Source organism: Vipera berus, assembly GCF_964194415.1.
Source record: "Vipera berus genome assembly, chromosome: 12".
Lineage (NCBI taxonomy): Eukaryota > Metazoa > Chordata > Lepidosauria > Squamata > Viperidae > Vipera > Vipera berus.
In genome coordinates, this window is record NC_138215.1 from 4,065,418 (window position 1) to 4,091,665 (window position 26,248).

At 51.5% G+C, this 26,248-nt stretch overlaps 1 protein-coding gene across 5 annotated transcripts; it reads right to left on the reverse strand.

Annotated features, from left to right (window-relative positions):
* Window positions 1-33: 33 nt before the first annotated feature.
* TP53BP1 (tumor protein p53 binding protein 1) lies at window positions 34-26,248 on the reverse strand. 5 transcript variants are annotated; one of them, XM_081337406.1, is made up of 23 exons: window positions 25,975-26,229; window positions 25,195-25,264; window positions 24,609-24,799; window positions 24,050-24,161; window positions 23,514-23,539; window positions 22,363-22,481; window positions 17,642-18,758; window positions 16,196-16,294; window positions 15,645-15,866; window positions 15,333-15,384; window positions 15,035-15,127; window positions 11,956-12,409; window positions 6,926-7,078; window positions 5,527-5,774; window positions 4,884-5,054; window positions 4,405-4,805; window positions 4,137-4,328; window positions 3,736-3,918; window positions 3,310-3,513; window positions 1,414-1,508; window positions 972-1,171; window positions 657-802; window positions 34-352 (listed from the first exon to the last, which is right to left on the reverse strand). In XM_081337406.1, exons 1-23 carry the CDS (start codon window positions 26,144-26,146, stop codon window positions 168-170), a joined length of 4,905 nt encoding a protein of 1,634 aa, XP_081193532.1. In that variant the 5' UTR covers window positions 26,147-26,229; the 3' UTR covers window positions 34-167. The 5 variants fall into 5 exon arrangements, 4 of the variants coding, with proteins under 4 accessions (XP_081193532.1, XP_081193531.1, XP_081193533.1 ...); XM_081337405.1 differs by having other exon boundaries at window positions 23,514-23,605; XM_081337407.1 differs by lacking the exon at window positions 4,884-5,054 and having other exon boundaries at window positions 23,514-23,605; window positions 25,975-26,230.

Sequence of the window (26,248 nt, forward strand, 5' to 3'; positions counted from 1 at the left end):
ATCATGCAAGTAATAGTATTATGATAGCCAAGATAAGAAATCACATTTATTTTATCATAAAAGTCCACATTAAAACTATATACAAGCACGACATGCATAAGTCAAACAACACAAAAAATTTAAACTCTAGAGAATGATAAATCACCACGAAACAAAGGAAGGGAGCTTTAACAGGGGATATAATCATGTTGATATTTAGGATATTTAAAACCAGCTCGCTCTCCAGCAATGAGGCTCTGGATCACCCACTCCTGGGTGACTACTGGCAGGTGTAATGCTTTGGCACAGGGCACCATGGCCGCTGGGTAGGAGGCGTCTGTCACCACCACATCAAACACACCCAAGCTCACATCTGTAAGAACAGAAAACAACGGCTGTCAGTTTCCAGCGTTGTGTATCGCACACTTTTCAATGTAATGGTGATCTTGCAGGAGACTCGTGCAGTTTCTCAAAAGGATCCCAAGATTCCTTTAAGGATAGAAAAGATGCCATTTAACTTTTTTTACGTCAAGCCCTTCTTTACGCAGAGGCAAAATATGCCTTCCGCTGCAGCACACAACGATGGAGGGGAAGCTGCTCCAAACCCCTCTAAAAATGCTGGAACAGCAATCGGCCCCGTCACCCCTCGGCAGAGAGCCGGCGGCCGCTGCCTGTACCGTTCTTCCACGTGGAGGATTCCTGCTGCTTAACCGAAGCGGCTCCTCCCATCATCAGAATCTCCGACCAGAGTTCCAGGAAGTTTTTTGATTCATCCGACACCAGGAGCACCCTCAGCCTCTGGAAGGGGTTTCTCCGTGGGTGCCTGAAAAGGAAGAGCAACAACGTGTCCGTGGGCACCACCGAACCCCAGAGGTGCTCCTGCCGTGACAGCAACCTCTCCTTCCCTCCCTCCACTTGGGCTGAAGTCGGCTGGTCCTCCCAAGGCCTGAGCAACACAAGGCCCAGGCCGCCGCCTCCCGCCGGGCACTCACCACTCCAACAACCGTTCTTCCTCCAGGCTGTAGCCAGCCGGCAACAAGTAGTTCTTGTAGTTCTGAGTCTGGTTGGCGAGGCAACTGTCATGGACCCACATGTGAGACACGCACGGTATTCCCCGGGCAAGGCACAGGAAATACTTCCGGGTGCGGCAGTGCTGGTCTGCTATGAGGAGGCAGTCATAGGCTGCGCTGCACTGGATCAAGAAGGGGTGGGGTGGGGTGTCACATGGATGCCAATCCTCCCAAGGCAGCGACAGCCACAAACGGAGGTCGCCTCAAGAGATTTGCAGGCATTCCAGAATCTCCCGGGGGGCGGCGGCTTTGTCTTGTACAATACACCTGCACCTCAAATAATCTCCCTGAGTGGGTTCGGCTCACAGCTCATCTCGCTGCCCTAGAGGCATGCTGCCCGCTCTCGCCCACCCCCGACTCTGACCTGGCTTTCATTGAAGTCCTCTAGGATGAAACCGCCTCCTGCTTGGAGTTGTAGCTCAGTGTAGGGTTTGTTGTAAGGTACTCTCTCCACAAATTCTGGAACGTGAAAACATATCTATTTTTATTTTTTTATTTATTTTAATTCCATTTATATCCCGCCCTTCTCCGAAGACTCAGGGCGGCTTACAAGCTTAGCAGTAGCCTTCATTCTATGTATATGCCTGCTTATTAGGGCTTTCACACACACCCCCAAGCGGCATTATTACAAAGTCAGCTTAATTGCCCCCAACAATCTGGGTCCTCATTTTACCTACCTCGGAAGGATGGAAGGCTGAGTCAACCTTGAGCCTGGTGGGACTCGAACCTGCACTAATTGCAGGCAGCTGGTGTTACTTAAGGAGGCATTAGCCCACTGCTCCACCAAGGCTCGGACAATTCTTACTTTCCCAGAACATATAAAGCTTGGCAGAGCAAACCAGCATTGCACATTTCATCCAAGTGCCTCCGATAACACCTCAAGGCAGATCTTAAATTTCATGGGAATGTTTTTCTTCCCTTAGGCACGAGCGCGTGCACGTGCACTTGCGCACACACACCTGTGCACAACATTGTGGACTGCAGTGGTTGCTATAAGGGAATGCAGAAGCTCGGTTTGGGGAAAGCAGCAGAAAATGGATAATCAACAGGGTGGTGGTAGTCTTTTAATACTGGCTGGACATCTGACTTGAGTGCCCCAAAAGTTTCCTTCCTGTACAGAAGGGGCTTCATTCTGCTATTCTTTCCTCATCGTGCTTTCCTTTTTGAGCTTGCGGTGATGGAGAGCTTCACTGACCTCCGTGTATTTCGGTGACTCTGAAGCCTCACTGACCGCACTCACTCTTGGAGATCTATCCCAGAGATTCTGGAGCTCTTTTGAGTATTTCTTTTTGTTCCAACACACACACACATCTCTTATTTTGGGGGCCACCCTGTGATGAGGATCTTCCCATCCTGCCTTTGAGAAGAGTTTGAGATGCCAATGAAGGAGAATATCTGTAGCTCAGTGTTGGCCGTGCTCAACATCTACGTTCAAGAGCATCTTGCTCCGCTAAGGAAAAGTTCACTGAAATGTTATTTATTATCTTGCATCACCTTGAAAGAAAGTGAACAAAAAGGCAGAACACCAGTTTTCCCCTCTTCCCAAATCAGAAGCGGTTGATATCAGCACTTAAAAGGTCGACTAGGCCAGAGACCAAAGTCATCTAGAACAATACTACTTTAATTGTACAGTTATATTAGCAGTGTCTTTAAGTCTCTATGTGCTCCAGGCCCCCCAATCTAACTTTGTGAGAACAAGGCCGACTCTTGTCTGAGATGTTACAGTGAGGCTTCTACCCCAGACTCAGGCTGAATCAGGTCTCTCTTATCTGACCTTTGCCTCCTGTTGCTCAAGGCCATTCCCCCTGCCCACCCCTGGTGTTCTCCTGGAAGATCACAAGAATTGCCCATGCTGCATGGAGAGAGGGATTTTCCTTGGAAGAGGTGAAGGGCCGGATGTGAACCTGTCCCAACTGATCAGGGAAAATGAGGCACTTTTTGATCCGACCCAGGGAAGCCCTTCCAAATGGACGCCAATACGGAGGCCTTCCAGATGGAAAAAAGTCAGGCAAGGGGAGAGAGAGCTGGAGGACGGTGGCTTGGTTTCAACTTAGTGCAACAGGTACATGCAGCCATCAGCATCCCCTTAACTCTGCCCGTGAGTTAACACCTTGCATATTAAGAGCACCCCCTTCCCTCGTGCAAGATGAGTCTAACTTTAATGTGCAACACCTCAAAGAAACCTCAATTATCTACAATTAACTAGAGAGTGCCGAGTGCTTCAAAAGGACCATCACGCATTGATACGAGCAAGCCTCACCTTCTTCTTCTTCACTGCTCACTGCAGTCTTTTGACGACTAGAAAGCTTATCTGCCGCATTTGCCATGGAGAGAAGAAAGGCATAGCCCAAAAAAAGAGTTTTGTTCTGGGGCAAAGGACCCCAACGGGGATCAGGGGCCAAGTGTTCGCCTGAGTACTTTCCACTACCTGATGGGCTTGCCAACTCCCTGGCGTTTGCAGCTCCTGCAGGCAGAGAGAGAGAGAGAGATCAACTCCTGCCCCTTGCCAAGTCTTCCCAAAAACAGCCCAAGAGGGAAAGAAGAGCCAGCCTGAGGGACACCCGCGGGGACATCCCGGGATGCCTTCTCAGCGTGGGAAGGAGGAACCGGAGGAGCTCATCAGACCCGCAGCCACGCAGGCTCAGGAGAGGGCACCACACACCAGGATCACCTGAGCGAGCCTTACCTGCTTTAAAGAGCGCCAGTCGCCGCCCTCGCTTGGCTGGGGACTGCTCCTCTTCTGAGACGGCAGCCAGTTTCCTTTTACTGGAAAGAGGCTCGGGGCTCTTGCGGACGGGAGTGGTGCTGCCACTGGAGGAGCTGGGCGAGCCAATGCTGCGTCTCTTCCGCTTTCCCTCCACCAGGTTATCTGGGTCCAACAGGTAAAGCAGAGTAAGCTTCCGCCTTCTGTAGGCCTCCCGGCACAGGGCAGCCGCAGCCTTCCTGCAGCCCCGTCCCGGCTGACCAGCCCACAGCTTTCTAGCCCTGCGCCAAGGCCAAGCTCCCAGAGGGCCAGGGCTTCCTCTGTGCTGTGTGGGCCACCTGGGAACGTGGTCCCCGTCTGGGAGGCCTGTGTCAGGGCCGCACCTAGGCTGATATCGGCCGCCCTGGTTAGAGGAGTGGCAGGCTGGCAGGGGCCGAGCCCAAACTGCTCCCGGAGTCTGTTCCCTTGCTCCAAAGACAGGATAACCGCCGTCCGCCGGTACCACTTCCGCTGTCCATCCTTCTCGATGCAATAGAACAGCTCCCCCGCCTCCTTCCGATGGCCCTTGACCACACCTGCAGCAAAGGCAGAGCTACAGGCCCAATCTTGCTCCCTCCCCGCGTCCCACCACCCTGAGCGATGGGCATCTACCTGCGCTGAAGTATTCATCCTCGGAGAGTGCGGTCACCTCCGTTTCCAGAGGGAGGGGGTCGCACAGGAGGACATCTCGGGCCAGAACGTCGCATTCATAGCCATCGTCAAAGAGCAACCTGTACTTGGCCCCGCCCACATCCTGCGTGATGGTCCCCGAGTAGAAGTAGCCGTTGGATGACCACTTGGCTACCACCCGGAGGCCCACGAGGCAGCTCCCAGGGGAAGGGAGCCTGGGATTATCAGAGACGCTCAGCTGCTCCTGCAGAGGGATTTCAGGGGAGCCACTGCGGCACAGAGGGGGGTCAGCTTGCTCCTGTCCCTCCAGAGGTGGACCCAGGCTCGGCTGCCCATCCAAAGAGGCGCTGGCTGGAAGATCTGCCTCAGCCTGCAGGGAGCCCCTGCAGAAACACGGAGAGGGATCACAGGAGGCTCAAAGGCCTGCCCAGAAGCCTCCGCTTCCATCGCCACCGCTCTACCTGGCTCCGGCCAATCGGGATGTGGGGCGGCCCCTTCGCCCTCGCCCACGGGGAGTGAGAGGGCCCCCTCCAGGCTGCTGGTTGCTGGGGCCTGGGTCTTCCACCTCATCCTCCGCCGCAGCTTTGCCATGGTCACGATGGGCTGGGCAGAAGCTGGTCCCCTTCTTAGGGCTGGGGAGATAAGAGGCAGCTTGGTTTCCCCACTCGGAAGCCTCTCAAGTTCATGACACGTTAATCATGGACATCAAAGCTCCATTTCCTTTTGGGAAGCCCCGCAACTGGCTAAGAATCGAAAGATAAAAGGGTCTCCAGAAAAAAAAAAGGCAAGGTGGTAAAATTTTGTAGTCCAAAGTCAAGGGTTGAGATGGGCGGCCAAATAAATTAATAAATTTAGCATTACTTTTTCCTCATTACTGAGTTTGGAGGGAGCTTTCAATAAAATGTTGGCAAACATCTGGACTCTTCACATCTGTTTATCTACATCTGTCCACAATAAGTTAAACTACACCTGAACTTTGGAGCTCGATTTCTGAACTCTGACATTCACTCCTCTTCCAAGACGTCAGCTGACCTTCTCACACCCAAGAATGGCACCACCAACTTCTGCGCAAACGTCCCCGCAATCTCCAAAGCCCCCACCCACCTCGGCTTCCTGACCGCGGGCAAGGCCAAGTCCTGAGAGCCCCTTCTTTGGCCTGCAGAGTTTGCGTGGCTGCGACTGGCAGACAGAGCACTGCTTCCTCCGCTGGAAGTGTGTTGAGGTCCCGACGCCTTGGAGGAAAAGGAGCTGAGGTCCCCGAGGTCTCCAGAGGTTAGAGAAAAGCCCCCCGTGCGGGAAGGAGAGACGTCCACCTCACACTCGTAGCAATCCACGTGGGGCTCCTCTCGCTCCTGAAATAGACCAGGTTCCAAATTGGGAAGGGGGGGGAGAGAAACGCACTGCAATCCTCCTCATCGCCCCCTCCACTTAGGCACCCAGGCACCCATCTCGATCACCAGTCCTGTACTCAAGAACAGTCTTTTTATGGCATTTTGAACTTGCAACTCTGCTCGTTGTCCTGCTGTCATTCCATGACATCTCTGAAAGGACACAGTATGAGAGAGTTGGAAGGGACCGTGGAGGTCTTGTAGTCCGACTCTCTCGATCTCTTCTTAAATAATAGATACTACCACCGTCCAGCAAAACCAGCTTTCAATTTCATTCTCATCCCACAGTGCAAAACAGATTTTACTTCCTGGAGAAAGAAGGCATTTCACATCCATCCCTATGTTAAATGGTAGATCTGGGCTGGAGTAGAAATGGCTTCCTCTTAGTGCCTTTCTTCCCTCAGCCCCACCCCCGCCCCCTCCTCCTCTTTCTGGCTTTGGAGATCACTCCCTTTGATGGGTGAGGCCCTCAGGCCACGCAGCCTGGGCTTAGGACCTTCCACGGAGCATACAGGCCTGGCTTACCATTGTAGCCTGGATCTGGGGCGCACCCTCAAAGACACGGGCTTGGCTGGGAGAACCCACATATACCAGAGAATATTGTTGCTCAACATTTTTATGTGCTCTGGAGGAGTGGAATAACCCAGCCTGCCAGATTAATCGAGCTCGGGCAGAAAAACTGCCTTCCACCAATAAAGTCCTTCACCTGGGAAGGATCGTCTTTGCCTGGGCTCTCAAGCAAATTGTGTGTGGTGGGGGGATGCCCAGGCCTTCCGGCCTGAACAACTTTAGCTCTGATCACTTTCCTTCACTTTCATTCCTGTCTCCCTCAGAGGCCTCTAGAATCTGGATCTTTCTGGATGTGACTGAGGCGCCTGATTCACTTTGCAAGCCAAGACGGCTGTCCCTATTTGGAAGAGAGCAGAACAGGGAAAGAGCCTCGGACAATTCCATGGCCTCACTTAGTTCTCCATTAGTTCTGGAAATGGCTGCCACTGCCTTTGTCTCAGGGATCCTCTAAAAGACTGACGTCTGGGAGCATCGCCCTTGATGAGATGGTGCTGGAAAGCTGTGGGGTCCACAGTGTTCCTGCTGGCTAATTGGAAACATCCTACCTCAACCACCTGTCGGTCCACTTCGGCGCCATCTTTGTAGTAAACATCTGTGATGACGCGTGTGATGAGGGTGCGCACTTCGCGAATTGTTCTCACGTGGCGCTGCAGGACTTTGCCTGCTGGTGGGTGTGGCAGTTCGAATTCTTCCTCCTTCTGAAGAAAAAAAGAGGAAAAAAAGAAAATCCAAAATATTTCCAGACATTCTTTCATCAAAACCAAGTGGACTGGAAAGTTTACTAATTATTATTATTATTATTAATTTTATTTGTATACCACCCTTCTCCCGAAGGACTCAGGGCAGTGAACAGGGCAGTGCATGTTAAAAGACAAAATACAAAAACTAAAAGATTAAACAAAATGCCCACAACTCTTACAATAAGTTAAAACACATTAAAAATAAGTTAAAACACATTATTAACACCCAACCCCATCCCATCAGGCCAGGCCAGCTTGTTCGAAGAGGTAAGTCTTTAGATCGCGCTGGAAGGAGTGGAGGTCGGGCGCCATCCGGAGCTCAACCGGAAGATGGTTCCATAAATCCGGCGCGCCCACAGAGAACGCCCTCCCCCTGGGGGCCACCAGTCGGCATTCTTTGACCGGTGGCACCCTGAGGAGGCCCTCTCTGTGGGAGCGCACTGGGCGGAGGGAAGTTGATGCCGGCCGCAGGTGCTCCCTAAGGTATTCCGGACCCATGCCATGTAGGGCTTTGTAGGTCATTACCAACACCTTGAATCTCACCCGGAAGACAACTGGAAGCCAATGCAGCTCGCGGAGCAGAGGTGTAACATGGGAGTATCGGAAAACTCCCAACACAACTCTCGCGGCTGCATTCTGTACCAATTGAGTACTGTATGTAAACTAGTCCTTCTTGCTTCCAGTTCTAATCTACCCCTAAGAGCTCACTAGATTTAGCTAAACACAGTCTCCACAACAGCAGGTGTCAAGTCTGGCCAATCCTGAAAGAAAGCTAAGCAGGATCAGACCTGACCGGTACTTAGATGAGAGCCTACCAGGAAACTGAAAGGCTACGGACTAGCCTGACAAGTCAAACACATGAAAAACCCTCTTCAGAAGTTGACAGTGGCAAACCACCTCCGGGGTGCTTCATGAGAATTACATGGATATTGTAATTGGGACTCCCCCTTTCTTTCCTCTAAAACTATTTTCAGACAATAGGGCATGGGATATATCTCAACAGAACTGCCGCAGGGAGTAGCTAAATCCGTTGCACACTGTTCCCAAGCCAGGATACCTGGTTGATTCGCCTCCTAATAAGTCAGAATCATAACCCCTATTTCATTCTATATCTATGGCACCAGCTTATTAGAAAAACCAAAACAGATAGGAAGGTTCCTTGGTGTTCTCTGAGCTGGGTTGTTTTCTTGTAGATGTTTCATGACCCAAACTAGGTATTTATTTATTTGTTTTTTATATACCGCCCTTCTCCCGAGGGACTCGGGGCGGTGTACAGAGCAAGGTAAGTATACAGTTAACAATAGTAAAAAACAAATGAAACCCCAAGATCTATCAGGCCAGGCCGGCCTGCTGGAACAGGTAGGTTTTTAAGTCAGGTAACATCATCCGGGCTAGCAGGGAGTGGGGTTTGCTCTCAGTTGATGTTCCAGTGGCTTGCCTTGTCAGTGTTGGTGCTTTGGCTCTCAGAAGTTCTTGGTCGGGCTGTTTACGGTTGACTTGTTTGGCAATTCCTTGACTGCAGTATTGTTTGCGTCTTGATTACGGGTCTGATATTAACCTTGGTGTTAATCTCTGCTCATCTGGGTGCTGATTGCTGGCAGGGAGTGTTGTGGCCTTTTTGTTCCCTTTTTGCACAATATGTACCTGTTGTTTATGTGTCTATCAGTGGCCTATCTGTCAGCGTGTCAGGCTTCCAGGAAATATCTAGTGTTTTTCCACTTGGCTTGGTCTAGGATGGTCATGGTTTCCCAGTTGAAATTATGGTTAGGTCTGTCCATGGGTTGTGAAATTAAAGATTTTTCATCATGTCTTCTAACTGCTAGTTGTGTTCCTGGATGCGTTCTGCCAGTCTTCTGTCTGTCTGTCCTACATACTTGGCTGTCACAGTCTTTATTTATACCATATGTTGTAGTCACTAGAACACCAACTGAGAGAAAACCCCACTCCCTACTAGCATGGATGATGTTACCTAGTTTGGGTCATGAAATGTCTGCAAGAAAACAACCCAGCTCAGAGAGCACCAAAGACCCCTCATTTCAACCCTGAGGTACAAATATTCTTTATTGGTAAAACAGATAGAAGCTAAGCCTTTTTACACAGAGAGATGTTAAAAAGCACTTACACCTAAAATTGAAAATATGTCTGTGCTATTGACAAGTTTATTTCTGTATGATTCCTATTCAAATGCTCTGTTTTTCTCCTTTTCTTTTTTGTAGCAGACACTTGAAAATTATCACTTTCATTCAAATACATTTAAACCACAACCTACCTCATTGCAGCCATAAGTAGAATACAAGCAACCCCAAAGGCAGTAAACACAACAATAAAAACCTGTTGAAAAAAATGTTATGTATTTACCATGGCCATAACAACATATTAGCCAAAGGCCAGTCCAGTGAAAAATCCTATTTGTCCACTGAAGGTCACCAGAAAATGGCCACGACCGGCCTCCTTTGGGAACAGCCAAGATGACCCCAAGGAGCTGTGGGGGCTGAAAGGACCAGGGAAGACTCTTCCCAAACCTGACACCCACACTTTCATTTTGGAGCACGCTTATTTCCAGGTAAAATGGCTTGATGCTTTAGAGGCTCTAAGAAATAAGTAAGAATGCTGCCGCACACTTGTGTAGCTGACACCGACAATCAGGTCATTCAAACTCCAAACACTCCTTCATCTGTCAACCAGCAACTTCTCTACACGGCATCCCTTATTTCTCACTGACCGGCTGAGTTGCACTGGCCTAAACACCCACGTCATGCCTCTGTCCCAGCCTGAATCCGAGGAGGATGGGGAGCTGGAGCAGGACCCTGTGGGCTTCGGAGGACTGTGGGGAAGAGCAGGCTGAGGCAGGCCAGGACCCTTCAGGTGTGGAACAGGGGAGGCAGAGTTCAGGCGAGGAGCAAGGCCCACACCCACCTCATCCTAGAGCAAGGAGCGCAAAGCGTAGGCAGGCTCAATTGCTCGGGAAGAGAGCGTCCCGCCCCACTCCACAAGGCACACCTGGGGAGCAAGATTTAAGGACTCTGCGGGGTGGGGCATTTGCTGGGAACAAACGTGGTATCTTGGGACAGTTGTGAATTGTGCTCTTGCCTTTATTTAACCTGGACACCTTGAATACCTGACGGGCTGGTTTCCTGCTTTACGACCGCAGGCTGCATTTCTGAGTCTCTCCTTGCAGACTGCAGGCAAGCTGAGATCTAAAAGGACTCATTAAGTTTCTGTGTTTTGCTTTCTTGTTCTCTGTCTGGCCTTGGGGATATTGTATACTTCTCCGGCTGTATTGAAATTGCCTTCAGCCAGAGGCACCTGAAAGGAACGTGCGTGCGTGCTTCGGTTGAAGGCTCGCCAGCATATGTGGGAGCTTTTGGGGAACATGGGCAATTATTAAAGGACGGTTTCTCTTGCCAGCAGACTGCTTTGCCTCTTTGCAGGGCCCTGGGTCATCACAACCCAGAATTCCTCCGCAAGGCCCCAGGTGGATGGCGGGCGAGCAGGTGGGGGGGAGGGAAGACAGCCGGTGCTGCTGTGATGGGCAGGGGGAGAAAGCCACCCAAGCCAGCCCAAGGCTGGGATGGGCAGGTTAGTCATGGACTACACTTAATCTCATCCCAAACGGCCAATTTGCCCCAGACGAGGGACAGATTGGAAGGGGGGGGGAGCTCCAGAGCCATAATCTGCCGAGGCTTGGTCACCTCCTCCTCCTTAATCTCTACCACAATTATAGAAACCACAGCCACTGAAGAGAGTTGGACCACAGACAAAGTTCATGTGGTGGACACAGCAGCCGCACTGACAGGCGGGGCCCTGAAGTGAGCTGAGCCCCCAAGTCCAACTTTCCCCCCATTGCAGGAATCCTCATTCAGCCAGGCTGCTCCTCCCGAAGACACCCCGCGGAAGGGAGCCCAGCCTTTCCCTGCTCCCCCAACTCAAGACCCGGAAAGCTGAAGGGGACCACCAGAACCATCCGCTCTCGCTTTCTGCAAGCTGCAGGGAAACCCTCCACCCATGCAGGAGAGGTGCAGGAGCGCCCCAGCTGCCCTCTGCCCATCTCCCAGCCCCACACGGACCGTGGGCAGCTTTTCAGGCCTCTTGGCTGCTCGCAGCACCACCGGCCAGGGTGGCCTCCGGGGCCTGAGGCTGCAGGGGCCGTTTTTAGCCCCCTACGGCCCACCAGGTCAGGCAGCTCCTTGCTGCAGTTACGGCAGGGCAGTGCTTGAGGCTACCCTGCTTAAGGGCTTGGTGAAGCCCCGTATGACTGCAACTCCCCGATGGGCTGGCAAGAAGAGTCCCAGAACTCGCAGTCATCTCATGCCAGGCATTCTGCCCCCCAGGCAGGTACTTTGCCAGGCCTGGCACACGGACTCAGACCTTGACTGCCCCACTCCCTGACCTAGGGCAGCCTCTGGAGGCCACCCAGGCCGCCCCCTCCTAAACTTCTTATGCCCAGGAGGGGGTTAGGGAGAAGTGGACCAAAGGCAGCCTTTTTCTGCTGTGCCCTCACATTCTGGAACTTTCTTTCTGCATGGCCCCCTCCCTTGTGGCATTCCAGGCGCCACCTAAATGCCCAAAGCCTTCAGCTTTGGGAGGTGGGGGGGAGAGGCTGGGCACTCCTTCATTCTTTTGCATCAGCTCCTAAAAACAGAACCGTGCTCAGGGTTTTCCAATCGAGGTGGTTCGTAAAAACCGTAAGCAAATAAAACAACCTTGAACGGTAGCCTCCTGAAATATTCGACATCGGGATTGCCTGATCAGCCTGAATATGCAGACAGAAATGATAGATTTCCCAGAGCCACCTGAACGCGGCTTCTCCCAATGGCCCCGTTCCCCCCCCTCACCTGACAGGGGGAGGCCTCTGGGGGGCTTCCAGGCCGCCAGATAAAGTCCCGCTCCGTTTGCACGCTGGCGCTGCGCTGCTGGAGCGCTGGGCAGGCCATGCTGGTGCCCACTTCCACCGTAGCGGCGGAGGCCGTCTGCGTGGCCGCTGACGTGGGCCCTGCTGGGTCTGGTGCCTCGCTGCTTCTGCCATTGCCGGATCCAGACTCCAGGACGGTCTTTTCTCCTGGTGCCCCCACTGGGCCCGACTTCTTTGGGGCTCTCTGAGGCGGGGCAACATCAACCTCCATGGCCTCCCCCACCGTGGCACAGCCTGCCGCCTTCTCTTCCGCCATCAGCTCAGACGATGGGACTGGTCTGCAAGCCGAGGAGGAGCATTTCTGCTGCTGCTGCTCCTGCCAGGCTTGGGATGGCTCCTCTTCTTCTTGGGAGCTTGGGAAATTGAACAGGTCACCCCTAAAATCAAAAATAGCAACAGAAAAGCAACTCTGTCGGATCATATACAATAGCCCAGGGGTAGGCAACCTCGGCTCTTTTATGACTCGTGGACTTCAACTCCCAGAATTCCTCAGCCAGCATGGCTCAGTTTGGAAACCTCTCCCTTTCCCCTCAGCATGGCTGGCTCAGGAATTCTGGGAGTTGAAGTCCACGAGTCATAAAAGAGCCGAGGTTGCCTACCCCTGCAATAGCCTATCTCAGGGGTCAGCAACCTGAAACAGTGAAAGAGCCACTCAGAACTGGTTCCCTCACAAAAGGAAAAACTGGGAGCCGCAAAAAATATGTGCACATGGGCGTACATGCGCACATGCGCAGAACAGGATTTGACTGAAGAGTGGCGCCAAGGCGAGATATGCACCTACCCTGCATATTTGAATTGATTGGTTGAACTTTTTTAGTCCCACTTTTTTTTGGGGGGGGGGGGGACTGCACATGGCAGAGGACTGGGAGCCGCAGGAGACGGCTGAAAGAGCCACATGCGGCTCCGGAGCCGCGGGTTGCAGACCTGTGGCCTATCTAATCTGATACCCATTTCCAACAGTAACAGCCAGCAACGATCCATTCCTTGAACTTCCCTTGCATCTGATGCTGCCTGTGCAGTTTAGCTTCCCTTACAGCATGACTTTTTATTTATTGAATTTATATGCCACCCGTTTCAGGATCAAGCAACTCTGGGTGGTTGATGGCTGGCCGTGAGCAAGCTCCTCCCACACTGCCTAGCTCAGGGCTTTTCAACCAGTGGTACGGGTACCACCTGTGGTACATTGGCACCTGGCAGGTGGTACGCGACCATCCTAGAGAAGTGGTAGCGGGGGAGGGGAATGAGCTGAACCGGTGACAGCACCGCACAAGCCTGAGCGAGAGACGGCTGGAGCTGCAGGGCTGTCAGGGCTCAACGGAAGTGCCAGGATCAGTGCCAGGATCCAGCTGGAGCTCAGCGCTGGTCCTGGCCCTTCTGCTGAGCCCAGGAGAAGCGCCGATCAGCTGGATTGTTGCAGCATCTCCAGGGTCTTGTGGTTTGCATTCAGATGCTTGGCAACTGATTCATATTTATGACGGTCACAGTGTCCCAGGGTCATGTGAAGTGACCAAAACCTGCTGCAACCACCCAGCAGAGGGGGGGGGGAAATAAAAAACAAACACCCCCCACCTCACCCCAGCTGCCAATCCTCAACAGAAATGCTCACAACAATGAAAACCTTGACCCCTTGCTAGGGGACTGGTGGTACTCGGATGTTGCCATATCCTAAAAGTGGCACAATGGGTGAAAAGGATGAAAAGCCCTGCTCTAGCTTCCTCGCCCCTCTCTCCCGCAGAGGCAATCGTCCCAGGAGGCACCAGGGAACAGCAGCCATGGACCATTCCTGAACCCCAACACGACTCGCTACTTGCCACAGGTACCTTCTCCCCAAAACGGCAGTCTCTTTAATTCCAGCAGGAGCAGCAGCAGAAATGAAGCTGTCAGTTGCTCCCAGGCTATATGGAACCATTCTGCGAACACCCAGTCAAAGACTGCAACTCTCAAGGCAGCAAAAAGTCTGCTCTCCAAAGGGAGTAAGGAAAAGGAGCAGGACTTGACGCCAGAGGTTCTGCAGCGTTTCTACACATCCAGGCCCGTTTCCTTTTCTGCAGCATTAAAGCAGCTTCTCTCGGTATAGTATCTCTGCGCAGCTTCAGCGTTTCTGGGAAACTGTTGCCTTACGCATTCCACGTGTGACTCACAGTATCACTGGACAGCGAGGTGCCAGCAGCCCCTCGTCCTCAGCCCCATGTGTGCTTGTCGCCTTTCCACACTGCAAGCACGAGAGGCCTCTATCTAGACCACTGAGACTTTTGTTCCCCCAACCTCCCAGGGACCAAAATGGTGCCTCACAGGGCAACCATTTTTGAATTGGGCTAACTTGCAGAAGGCATCCAAAATCTGAGATCCTGTGGAATTGAAATTTGGCGAATTGTATGAAGACATTTTTTTGTGCATTAGTGCAGGGTTCCGAGCGCTCTTCCAGGACCCAATGCTGCTCCGGGACACCCAACTCTGCCTCAAGGAGGGCACAGCACCAGGCAGCATTCTGGGTGGTCTGAGATGGCCACCTCTGGCACAGGTAAGTCCTGAAAAAGGATAACCTGCCAGCTTCAGCAGGAAGGAGCATCTCCGGGCCAGTTCAAATTCGGCCCACGCTGGAACAATCCGAGGAGCCTCCACCCTGTTCCCTGGAAACACCCGGGAAGGTGACTCAGATCCGGCAACCCCAAAGGGCTTTTGGCTCTTGCTGGATCTGTGGCCCTCTGGCCACGTGCCAAGCGCTGCTTCCTGAGCCAGCTCAGTAGGGAGGAAGGCAGAGCAATTCCTCGGCTGAAACTAGCTAGTTCTTTTCAATTTGTCCAACCTTCTCAAGAAAGGGCCCAGCCAAGAGAGCCAGAAACGCTGGCATGCAGGGAAGTGTAGCAAGCCAGACTTTGCGGACAGATGCTCCGCTGAGCAGCTGCGCAGGAAAGGGAGCCCTCTGCCCCTGCAGAAGGAAGCGGCCAGAGGCCCAGGAGGCCCAGGCAGGAGCCACAGTCAGAGGCTTTGCCCAGCCTTGCCTGAATAGTGAAGATGGCTGTCCTGGCCCTGGAGCCTTTTCTTCGGGTTGAGGTCCACAGACGCGAGCGAAGACAGACAGCATTTTCTGAGAACTGCAGACAGAAGCAAGAGAGAGAGAGAGAGAGAGAGACACTCGTAAAGGACTGATCCTGTCACAGAAGCCAATACATGTTAAGCTTCCCTTCTTCTTCTGCCATCCTGGATAGATTTCCCCCCCCACCCAAAATACAGAAGCTTGGGGCGGGTGCAAAACATGGCAGTGCCAAGGGACGCACTCTTTCCTGCCAGCGGTCTTACCTGGGGTTGCTGGCCGCGCCCAGCCCGTTCGTCCTTTCCCGAGCTTCAGGCTCTAAGGGGAGCAAGGAGAAAGAGCAGAATACACTGGCCTTCAAACCAGAGCCATCCTTTCTCCAAGCAAAGCCAAGGCCAGAAGCCGCATCCCACTCTCATTCAAGACAGCCACCTCAACGTCCCCTTTTCGCAACTGGGTCTCCCAGCTGACCGGGCAGGGTGCATCCCAATCACTGGAGGCAACCAGCAAAAAAAAAAAAGCCAGAACCACCTGGGGCAGCCACCCTCACTCCCCATTCCTGGGGTGGCCTCTCTTACTCTCCAGGCTGAAGGGCAGAGGCTCGTCACTCTCTTCTATCACGGGGGTCCCCAGGTTCCTACGCAGGGACAGCCCCCCTTCCTCTTCCTCTTCGCTGGCCACCACAACACGGCCTTGGGAGCTCTCCTCAAGGGCTGCAGAGCCAGCTGAGACGGGCCCCCCCGAGACGCCGTCTCTGCCCTCTGTGCCCACTGCAGGGTGCTCCGGATCGCTTCTCGCCTCTGAAAGAAGCCAACAGAAAGGGCAGCTTCAGAAGGGCTCCTAGGCTCTCTCAAGCAGAGCCGGCAGCAACCCACCAGTGGCTTCCTTCTTTTCTGCAAGATCCACGGAGAGGTGTGCCAGCCTTGGCTCCCTCTGCCAGCACCACAGCTGTCATTTAGGTAACATGCCAACCGGCCCCCGAGGGTCTGGCTGGGCAAAACCACCTCTGGAGGGGTTTCCTTCGCAGTTCAAGCAAAAATACAGTGTAGGGCTTCAGCCCCGCTCGGGCTTTGGGGTCCGTCGCCCAGCAGCCCTCTTCCTGCCCCAAGAGACTCCACGCTCCGCTTACCGATGGGAGTGCTGTGCCTGGGGCCTTCCTTGTGCTGGCCCACCACAGGCGGGGTGAAGGCCTCTCTCTCTTTTGGCAACAAGACACGAAAGGGCAGCTCTGAAATGACAGGCCAAACAGACAGCTCGATTCACAGCTCTACCTTCCTGCCTCTCCCGCCTTCCTACCAAGCAACTGATCAAAGCAGCCTTCCTTCAGATGGGATCCCCTGGTTGCTACCAGCCTGGATCGGGCCCCTTGGGATGGAGGCCGCATCCCTCCCTGACCGTTGTGAAGCCCAAACTCCCCTGCTCCTCCCCTGGTCCACCTGGGCTGCTTGGTGGACGCAGGTTTTCCTGTTCCCCATTTTAGGACTGAGCGTGAGGGGGGACGGGAGTCTCTTCCCCTCTCCTCCCCACCGGAAACGGCACAAAGTTACTAGGTACACAAACCCTGAAATACCCGCAAGGGAGGAGGAATGGCTGGTGAAGACGACAGAATTTTCACACAGAGCAAAACTGACCTGTCTGATCAGGGGTAAAATAAGTGCCTTTACAAAAGACTGGAAACCTTTTATGAACTTTTTGCTAAAAATGGCAGAAGCATTAAATGGGGATTTCTGGATTTGCTAATGGAAAAATGGGTTGAACACAGAAGGGAACCCTGTGAGACCAAAGAGGGAGGGACAAGAAGATTGAGTAGAACGCAGGCAGTCCTCAATTTACAACCATTCACTTAACGGTCATTCAAAGTTAACAAGGGCACTTGAAAACGTGACTTATGACCGTTTTTACGCTTACAACCGTTGCAGTACCCCTGTGATCCTGTGATCCAAATTCGAGCACTTGATAACTAGCATGTATTGATGACTGCAGTGTCCTGAGATCACGTGATCCCCTTTTGCAACCTTCTGACAAGTCAATGGGGAAGCCAGATTCACTTAGCAACCGTTACTAATTTAACAAATGCAGTGATTTTTTATCTTTTTTTTTCTTCTTTCTAACCTTTATGTTTTTATGTTGAAATTTCAAGTCTAACCAATCTTGGGAATAGCAAGAATTCACACGCAAGATAAATATGTCTGTATGTCTCAGTCCTTGGTGAATTAAGCAACGCCATGACCATCTTCTTGCCTGGAGTCTGTTAAGGGCTGGATGGGAGCAACAGGCTGAAATTGGATCCTGGCATGGCGGAATGGCTCTGGGTTCGAGGTTTTTTGGACCATGGAGAGTTGCCATCTCTGCTCTTGGATGGGGTGGCACTACTCTAGACAAACCCAGAGCATAATCTGGCATCTTCTCTTCTCGACCCTGAACCATTCCCAGGAAGTGTGCAAGGCTCCCCCTGACCTTGCTCCCAGCAGACTGCCTGGTCCTTACAAAGCAGCCCCCTTCTCTCCCCCCCACCCCCAGTGGGAGCAGCCAGCTCTTCGCTTGCGGATGTTGCTGCCCTTGGGCCAGTTCCTACCTGGTGGGACAGGGGCGTGCAGAATCTCCCCAGGACAACTACCAGTTCTTCTCTGGAACTGGCTACTCCCCTGCTCCGCCTGGGGCTCGGAATCGGACAGTTTCGGCACCATGCCGGGATGAATCCTTCGACCCATGCTCTGCACTTCCAGCACAGACTCGTTGGGATTGTCCCGAGGGCCTTGCTCTAGCTTTCCTGGCCCCACGAGTGCCGGCTCACCAGTTGCACTTGGATCATCTTGGGGAAAGGCTTCCCCAACAGCAGAACATTCCGCTTGTTCTACTGCTTGAGAAATTGTCAAACGAAGGGAAAGTCCTTCATCCAGCAGTGTGACTTCTTCTGCCTTTTCACAGGGAGTCTCTGGGACAGCTTCACTCTCCAGGAAGAAAGACGCCTTGGTTGGCGTACTGCCTTGATGGCCGAGGTCATCACAAGATTTGTCAACGGAAGTGCTTTCTGCCGACAGCGCAAATAAGCACCGGCTCTCATCAGCCTCCTGTTCACTACAGCCATCAGGCAAGCAAAGCTTCTCCTCCAAAGCAGAAGCGGCAGCGTTGCCAGTGGTCTCCTTCTTCTCCTCCAAAGCAGAAGCAGCAGCGATGCCAACGGTCTCTTTCTTCTCCTCCAAAGCAGAAGCGGCAGCAATGCCAATGGTCTCCTTCTTCTCCTCCAAAGCAGAAGCGGCAGCGATGCCAATGGTCTCCTTCTTCTCCTCCAAAGCAGAAGTGGCAGCGATGCCAGTGGTCTCCTTCTTCTCATCCAAAGCAGAAGTGGCAGCGATGCCAATGGTCTCCTTCTTCTCCTCCAAAGCAGAAGTGGCAGCGATGCCAATGGTCTCCTTCTTCTCCTCCAAAGCAGAAGCGGCAGCGATGCCAGTGGTCTCCTTCTTCTCCTCCAAAGCAGAAGCGGCAGCGATGCCAGCGGTCTCCTTCTTCTCCATTGCGATCTCCTGGCTATCTTGACTGACAGAGAGGGCCAAAACACAGCCGCTCTCTTCGGGCTCTGCAAAAGAGGCTGATGTTGCAGCCTCCAGCATTCCAGAGTCATCAGAACTTCCTCCTTTCTCTGCTCCCCTGTTACAGCCTTCCTCCAGGCTTGGAGTTGGGAGAAAGATGTCCTGCAAAGAAAAAGAAAAGGGATGCCATCCCTCTTGCCACTCTGCAACCACCAGCCAGGTGGAGGTTTAGTCTCACAAAGTGTCTCCCGCTACGTATCAAGACAGCTAGTGACTTGGGGTGGGGGAATGCATTCTCCTGGTGGAGACCCATATGCGACCCACGTTCATGCATGGATGACTGCTCTTCCCAATGCCCCACAGAGCAAGCCCCACTTATTTAAAAGAGCAAAGTACAATAAAAAAACGTGGTTAGAGCAAGGCCATAAACAGCATCTTGTGGTTTCCAGGTGAAAATCTATCGCAGATTAGCTATCCCTGACAGACATCTGCAAAACCCAGTTGGCTCACTTATCACGGACTCTAGAACTTTGTCAATGGGGAAGTAAAATAAACTCAAGAGAAGTTTGGCCCAGCACTAGTGCAAGAGGGATATAAAGGTAAAGGTAAAGGTTCCCCCGCACATGCGTGCTAGTCGTCTCCGATTCAAAGCCGAAGAGCCAGCGTTTGTCTGAAGACGTCTCCGTGGTCATGTGGCCGGCATGGCTGGACACCAAAGGTGCACGGAACGCTGTTACCTTCCCACCGGAGTGGTCCCTATTTTTCTACTTGCATTTTTACGTGCTTTCGAACTGCTAGGTTGGCAGAAGCTGGGACGAGTAACAGGGATATATAGTTAATGGTTTTCCTTATGTACAGTTATTAGAAAGATTTAGAGAAAACAGCAGTTTTGAACAATGTAATAATAACAGAGTTGGAAGGGACCTTGAGGTCTTTTAGTCCAGAGGCAGGCAACGTAAAATGCTCAAAGAGCCACTTGGACCCGTTTCCCACTGAAAACACTGGGAGCCGCATTTGACATCTAAAATGAAGATAACACTGCATATAGCGTGTTTTTTTACCTTTATGGTATGTATAAAAAAACTATAGTGTGCTGCATTTATGAAATCAATGAACTGCTACAAAGAAAACAAATTTTTATTTCTGCATGCAACAGAAGAATTTTGAACTCCCCCCCCCCAAAAAAAAAAGATGCTGGGTCGAAGGTTACTTTCAAATAAAATAATCAAATGTCTATTTGAGTCCTCCTGGTGTTTATGAAATAAAAAGCCGGTGCAAACTATAAAAACTACAAACAGAAAAATAGAAAAACATTGCGGAGGAATTTTGTCTTCTCTTTCTCTCTCACACACATACACACACACATACACACACAAACGTACAAACACAAAAACAAACTGAGTGGGGAAAGAGGACTGGCAGATCAAGGGCAGAAGGAGAGAGAGAGAGAGAAGGGAAGTGCAAGTGACTCTCTCTGTCCCTCCCTCCCTCTCTCTCTTTCTGCCCTTGGTCTGCCAGTCCTCTTCCCCCAGTTTGTGTGTGTGTATGTGTGTGTGTGTGAAAGAGAGAGGGGGGCACTTGTGCTTCCCTTCCCTTCCCTCTCTCCCTCCCTCCCTTCCTTTGGGGTGTTTTTCTGCTAAGGGGACAGGACTTCACTGCATCAAAGGGTCGATGGACGGGGCCATGTACCATCATATCTTGAGTGAGAATCTCCTTCCCTCAGCCAGGGCATTGAAAATGGGTCGTGGATGGGTATTCCAGCATGACAACGACCCAAAACGCACAGCCAAGGCAACAAAGGAGTGGCTCAAGAAGCAGCACATTCCTGGAGTGGCCTAGCCAGTCTCCAGATCTTAATCCCACAGAAAATCTGTGGAGGGAGCTGAAGGTTCGAGCTGCCAAACATCAGCCTCGGAACCTGAATGACTTGGAGAGGATCTGCAAAGAGGAGAGGGACAAAATCCCTCCTGAGATGTGTGCAAACCTGGTGGCCAACTACAAGAAACGTCTGGCCTCTGTGATTGCCAACAAGGGTTTTGCCACCAAGTCATGTTTTGCGAAGGGGTCAAATACTTATTTCACTCATTAAAATGCAAATCAATTTATAACTTTTTTGAAATGCGGTTTTCTGGATTTTTTTGTTGTTATCGTCATTCTGTCTCTCACTGTTAAAATAAACCTACCATTAAAATTATAGATTGATTTCTCTGTCAGTGGGCAAATGTCAGCAGGGGATCAAATACTTTTCCCCCTCACTGTAACTGTCAGGAAGTTTCTCCTTAGTTCTAGGTTGCTTCTCTCCTTGACTAGTTTCCATCTGTTGCTTCTTGTCCTGCCTTCAGGGGCTTTGGAGAACAGCTTGACTCCCTCTTCTTTGGGGCAGCCCCTGAGATATTGGAAGACTGCTATAATGTCCCCCCTCGCCCTTCTCTTCATTAAACTACACATACCCAATTCCAGCAACCGTTTCTTATATGTTTTAGCCTCCAGTCCCCTGATCATCTTTGTTGCTCTTCTTTGTACTCTTTCTAGAGTCTCAACATCTTTTTTACATCGTGGTGACCAAAACTGAATGCAGTATTCCAAGTGTGGCCTTACCAAGGCATTGTAAAGTGGTTTTAACCAATTAATAGTGAGCTTAAAATACAACTGTGTACAAATGAGTATTAAAAATTTTGATCACGATATACAGATTGAACAATAGGAAAATACTGGTTGAAAGTACCTAAATTTACATTATTATAATATTAAAGAGAATGTTCAAAAATTATTCATGCCTTGCCAGAGAAATTGTCTACAACGTAAACAGGCACTTCAAATTTACATTGGAAATGTGGACAAGGGACATTTTTATCAAGCTTGGTGGACATATGAGAAAGGTAGAAATTTTGGGTTCAAATGCATGTGCTGATTCAGAGGAAAGATTAATATACAACTGAGACCAAATGTCTTTTTGGGGGGACTGATGGCCACAGCTGGAAATGTCACGTAGCTTTTTTTTTCCCTTTGCATGTGATAAAGATGACAAAACTTGCTGAAATGGCCAAACTGACTTCTTTGATGAGAGAAAAGGCAAGTTTATTATTGACTGGAAACTTCTTATGGACCTTTTAAATTAAGACAGAAAAAAATGAACTTATGACTTATGGTTTTGATGTTAGACAAGGGGGATGGATGGCTAAATGGACGGATATAGAAAAGAGACATGATGCAACTTTAGAGAAAGAGGTAAATTTATAAAGATTAGAAGCCACTAGATCAGGGGTCTTCAAACTTGGCCCTTTTATGACTTGTGGACTTCAACTCCCAGAATTCCTCAGCCAGCGTGTCTGGCTGAGGAATTCTGGGAGTTGAAGTCCACAAGTCATAAAAGGGCCAAGTTTGAAGACCCCTGCACTAGATGCTAGAATCTTTTTTGCTTTTCTATTTTTCTTTCTTGCGCTTTTAACCTTTTCTTTTTTCCTTCCTTATTTTGCATTAAGTTGTATTAGTTTTTATCTTCATTTTTAAAACCTTTAATAAAATTATTTTTAAAAGTCCATAAAGATAATCCTGCTCTCCTCTGCCAGCAAGAAAGCCTTCCCTTTTTTTAGGGAAAGGGCTAAAACAATCTCCCCCCCCCCAGGAGATCGGTTCTAGGATGGCAATTATGCTTTTTCAGAATCTTTTTGCCATAGAAAAGGCCTGTAGAACGGAGAGGCTCGCTGGCCCATTTGCCTGGCTACTCCTAGCATTCCTCCCAGAAGCAGCCCAGGCAGCCACTTACGTGAGAGAATTCGGGCTGGGATGGCACAGGGATGGAGGGTAGCACGATGGCCTCTTGAGGAGCTGGAACAGAGCCCTGAAGATTGCCTGCCGTCTCCAGGGGTGTACTTTCCTGCTTTCCTAGTTAAAATTGCGGGAAAAAGTGGAGATTACAACCTCTAGAAAACCGAGCACACTCTTGACTACTATGATGGCCGTTACAATACATGGGATTTTTCTCCAAAAATTCCCAGAAATCTCAATTGGTTCAGTTGGTTCAAATGCGGCAGCCCAAGTCTCGACTTGCACACAACTTCACCTCTCTTGCAGGAGCTGCACCGGCTCCCAATCTCCTTCTGGGTCCAATTCAACATGCTGGTTGTCCCCTTCAAAGCCCTACAAGGCTTGGGGCCAGGTTATTTGGAGGCCTGCCTTTTCCCAGTTACATCCATCTGACCCACCAGAATGGAGGAGGCAGAGTATGTCACAGGTCCCCTTTCTTAGGTCTATCTAGTGCAGGGCTAGGCAACCTTGGCTCTTTTATGACTCATGGACTTCAACTCCCAGAATTCCTGAGCCAGCATGGGGGAACTATGGCCCCCTCATGACCTCTGGACTTCAACTCCCAGAATTACTGAGCCAGCCATGCTGAGGAGAAATGGAGTTTCCAAGCTGTGCCATGCTGGCTCAGGAATTCTGGGAGTTGAAGTCCATGAGTCATAAAAGAGCCAAGGTTGCCTATCCCTGATCTAGTGGAACCAAGGAGAGCCTTCTCCACGGTGGCTCCCTCCTTCATATTCTTTCAAAGGGCCCCTTGGAACACATGGTTTTGCCAGCGGGCCTGGGGACCCCAGGGTGATACGGAGCCCACTAAATGGTTTGTTTGGTTGTTGTCACAGGGAGGCAAGGGCTGGGGTTTTATTTCTGTATGCCTGCCAAAGCCACCGTGAGTTTGTTGGGCAGCCATATAAATTTCCTAAACAAATAGAAAACAGGAAAGCCATATTCCTTCAGCCTCATGGTAAATAAAGGAACACTGACTACTCCACTGCACCGCCACTCCTAAATGCAAGATTAAGTCAAGACTCTCTTCCCCCAAGAACCAAGGGGGCAACCGGGACAGTCCCACGATAGAACAATCTTAACTAATCCTGGCCAAAAAGGAAAATATACCTTCTGCCTCCTGTTCAGTTGGGCTTCTCGGAAGAATAAAAGGCACTGGCTGTAAGACATCAGAAGTTGTTCTAGCAAGACCTGAAGCACAACTAAGGGGGAAAAAACAGTCAATAGATGAAGGCCTCCATCTGCACACCCATCCCTCTACTTCTGCCAACAGAAGACAAGCAAAAGGCTGGATGAAGAGCAAAGTGGGCTCAGAGGCCTCAGCAGAGACAGCCAAACCATCTCAAAGTATGAATGTTCTGATCTCGAAATCCGCCAGTCCCAACTTCAAAATGGGCTGCAAGTAATCTCAAGTTTTAGAGCCAGCCTTGAAATATTTTGCGCACCTCAAATTTTCAGAGGAGAGCAGAAACCCAAACAAAATCAGAGAACACCAAAAGGAGAAAGGAGGAGCTGCAAGCAAAGAAACTGATTTTTTTAAAAAAGGAACCACGCCAAAAGAAAGTCAGCCATAAAGGGATCTCAATAGGAGAGACATAAAGGATCATCCATCAGTCGGGAAAGTAAGTGGGAAGCTTTCCACTTACTTGGAAAGAGGCCCTTGTCCAGAGAGATGAAGGACGTGCAGAGGATCAGCCGGAGTGGCTGATGGGGAACTTGCCTCTTCCAGTCTAGACATGGCGCAACCACTGCCTGGAGCTATTCCAATTGCATTAAAACATACATGAGAGTCACTTCAAAATCCAGGTCCCTGCTGTCAATGCTGTTTTCCTGCACCTACTCCAAACTGCAAGAGACCCCCGTTCCTTCACACGGCTGCCAGCTCGAGGGCTCTGAGCAGCACGTGCAGATCACTCTCCACAAAGTAGCGCGTGGGACAGGACCAAGTGGTTTCCATTGAACATTTAGCTCACAATACATACACTGTATGTACTTTGTTTCTCACCATCCTACTTAAAATTACTATTCGTTAAAAAGTTGGGTCTACAAAACGGAGTTACGTGTGGGCCCCGTGTGGCTCTGAACCTCAGATGATCTCCTCTCTTACTTATCACCCGCTCCTCAAATACCAGGATAAGCAAAGCAGGCCAGCCGGACTTCAGTGTGGGAAAAGTGGGCATGAAAGAGATCGCAGCCTGTCTTTACCTGTTGTGCTGTTCTGGCCAAACATGTCCTCCTGTGTAGAAGAGAGAGACTCAACATCCTCCAATGGCCAAGGATGAGGATTCTTCCCTGGCGGTGTCCTCTCATGGAGGAGGCAGGCAGAATCTGGGGTCTCAGGAGTTTCTTTACGGGGCTGCATTATTCCAGGGACACGGCTGGACACGGAGCTCGAACTGGGGGATTCAAGCGCAAATGTTTCTCACGGCCCAGCACAGGTACCAACTAGTAACTTTTCAGGCAGTCAAAACAAATGGGATGCACATCAGATATACAGGTGAGGCTCAGAAAATTTGGGCCTTTCAATTGCAGGTCATTAAAAAGCTGGAAACCTGGTCCTCTGAGGAAGGATTGAGAGAAATCGCATAGCCCTCAGAAGAGGGGAATTGCAGTGGCATGTATCAATTGCCTGAAGGGATGCTACACAGCCCAACAACATCCTTCATCCCAGAACACGGAATAACAATGTTCCCGAGTTACAGGAAGGCAATCCCACTGCTCGTGCTATCTTTGCATTTGTTTTAGTTGTGGTGAGCTGCCCAGCTGGGTGAAAAACGTGTGACATATTTACCCTTCAGAATCATCACTCCTGGATTTCCTTACTGCACGACAGCCTGCTTTATCTTGGTCTGCAGGTGGAACTGAGAAAGAACCAGGAATTGATGTTTATAAATTATGCAATTGCCACAATGACTTCGGTAGAACGTGAGAAAACCTGAATTTAGACTAGACTCCCAGGGGTAGGCAACCTCGGCTCTTTGACAACTCATGGACTTCAACTCCCAGAATTCCTGAGCCAGCCTGGCTCAGCTTGGAAACCTCTCCCTTTCCCCTCAGCATGGCTGGCTCAGGAATTCTGGGAGTTGAAGTCCACCAGTCCTAAAAGAGCCGAGGCTGCCTACCCCTGCTAGGCTCGGCAACATCAGCCCAGATGCAGGGCTGGCCCACCGCCTTCCAGGGACCCTGCCCAGCGGACCAAAGCGCGGACACACGCGCAGGCACCCCCAAAGGGCGTTGTGCAGCCTCACAATTCTTTTGTCATCAACCAGGCTATTCACACAACTAGCTGCACGAGCCGAGACTTTGGCCAGGCTCGAAAGGAGCCTTTCAAAAGACGCCGCCTGCAGTTCAGCCCTTTGCCCGGCTGGGCCGGCAGGAGGAGAGCCAGGCGGGCGGAGAAAGCCAGGCGGCCGCGGGGCGGGAGGAGGAGGAGGGGGAAGAGCCCCCCGGCGCCGCCCCCTCCCTCCCTCCCTCCCCCCTCCGCCAAGGCTGCCGAGCCGCCCGCCCCTCCTGCGCCTCAGCGGCCTCGTCCTGGCCCGCCCGCGGGGACGGGGAGGGGCTCGCCCCGTACCTTCCCCGGCCTCCGGGCGCGGCGGCAAGCGCGGCGGCGGCGGCGGCGGCTCCAGGACCGGGCTCAGCGCCTCTCCGCCCCCCTCCGGCTCCGGCTCCGGCTCCGGCTGCGAGTCCTCCACCAGCAGGCGAGGCGTGTCGGCCAGCGAGCAGGCCGAGCCCAGCGGGTCCATGGCGACGCCCGCGGCGGCAAGGCGGTGGGCGGGGCGACCAGGCAGCTCTGCGCAGCCGCAGGGCCTCCGCGCGGCAAGCGCCCCCCTTCCCAGGCATGCACC

Coding starts and splice junctions, on each gene's coding strand:
- TP53BP1 (XM_081337405.1), bottom strand. CDS start 26,146: ATGGACCCGCTGGGCTCGGCCTGCTCGCTGGCCGACACGCCTCGCCTG. Junction 24,162..24,608: donor TGGCCAGAACAGCACAACAG/GTAAAGACAGGC, acceptor CAATTGGAATAG/CTCCAGGCAGTGGTTGCGCC. Junction 5,055..5,526: donor CCCGCGGTCAGGAAGCCGAG/GTGGGTGGGGGC, acceptor TTATCTCCCCAG/CCCTAAGAAGGGGACCAGCT.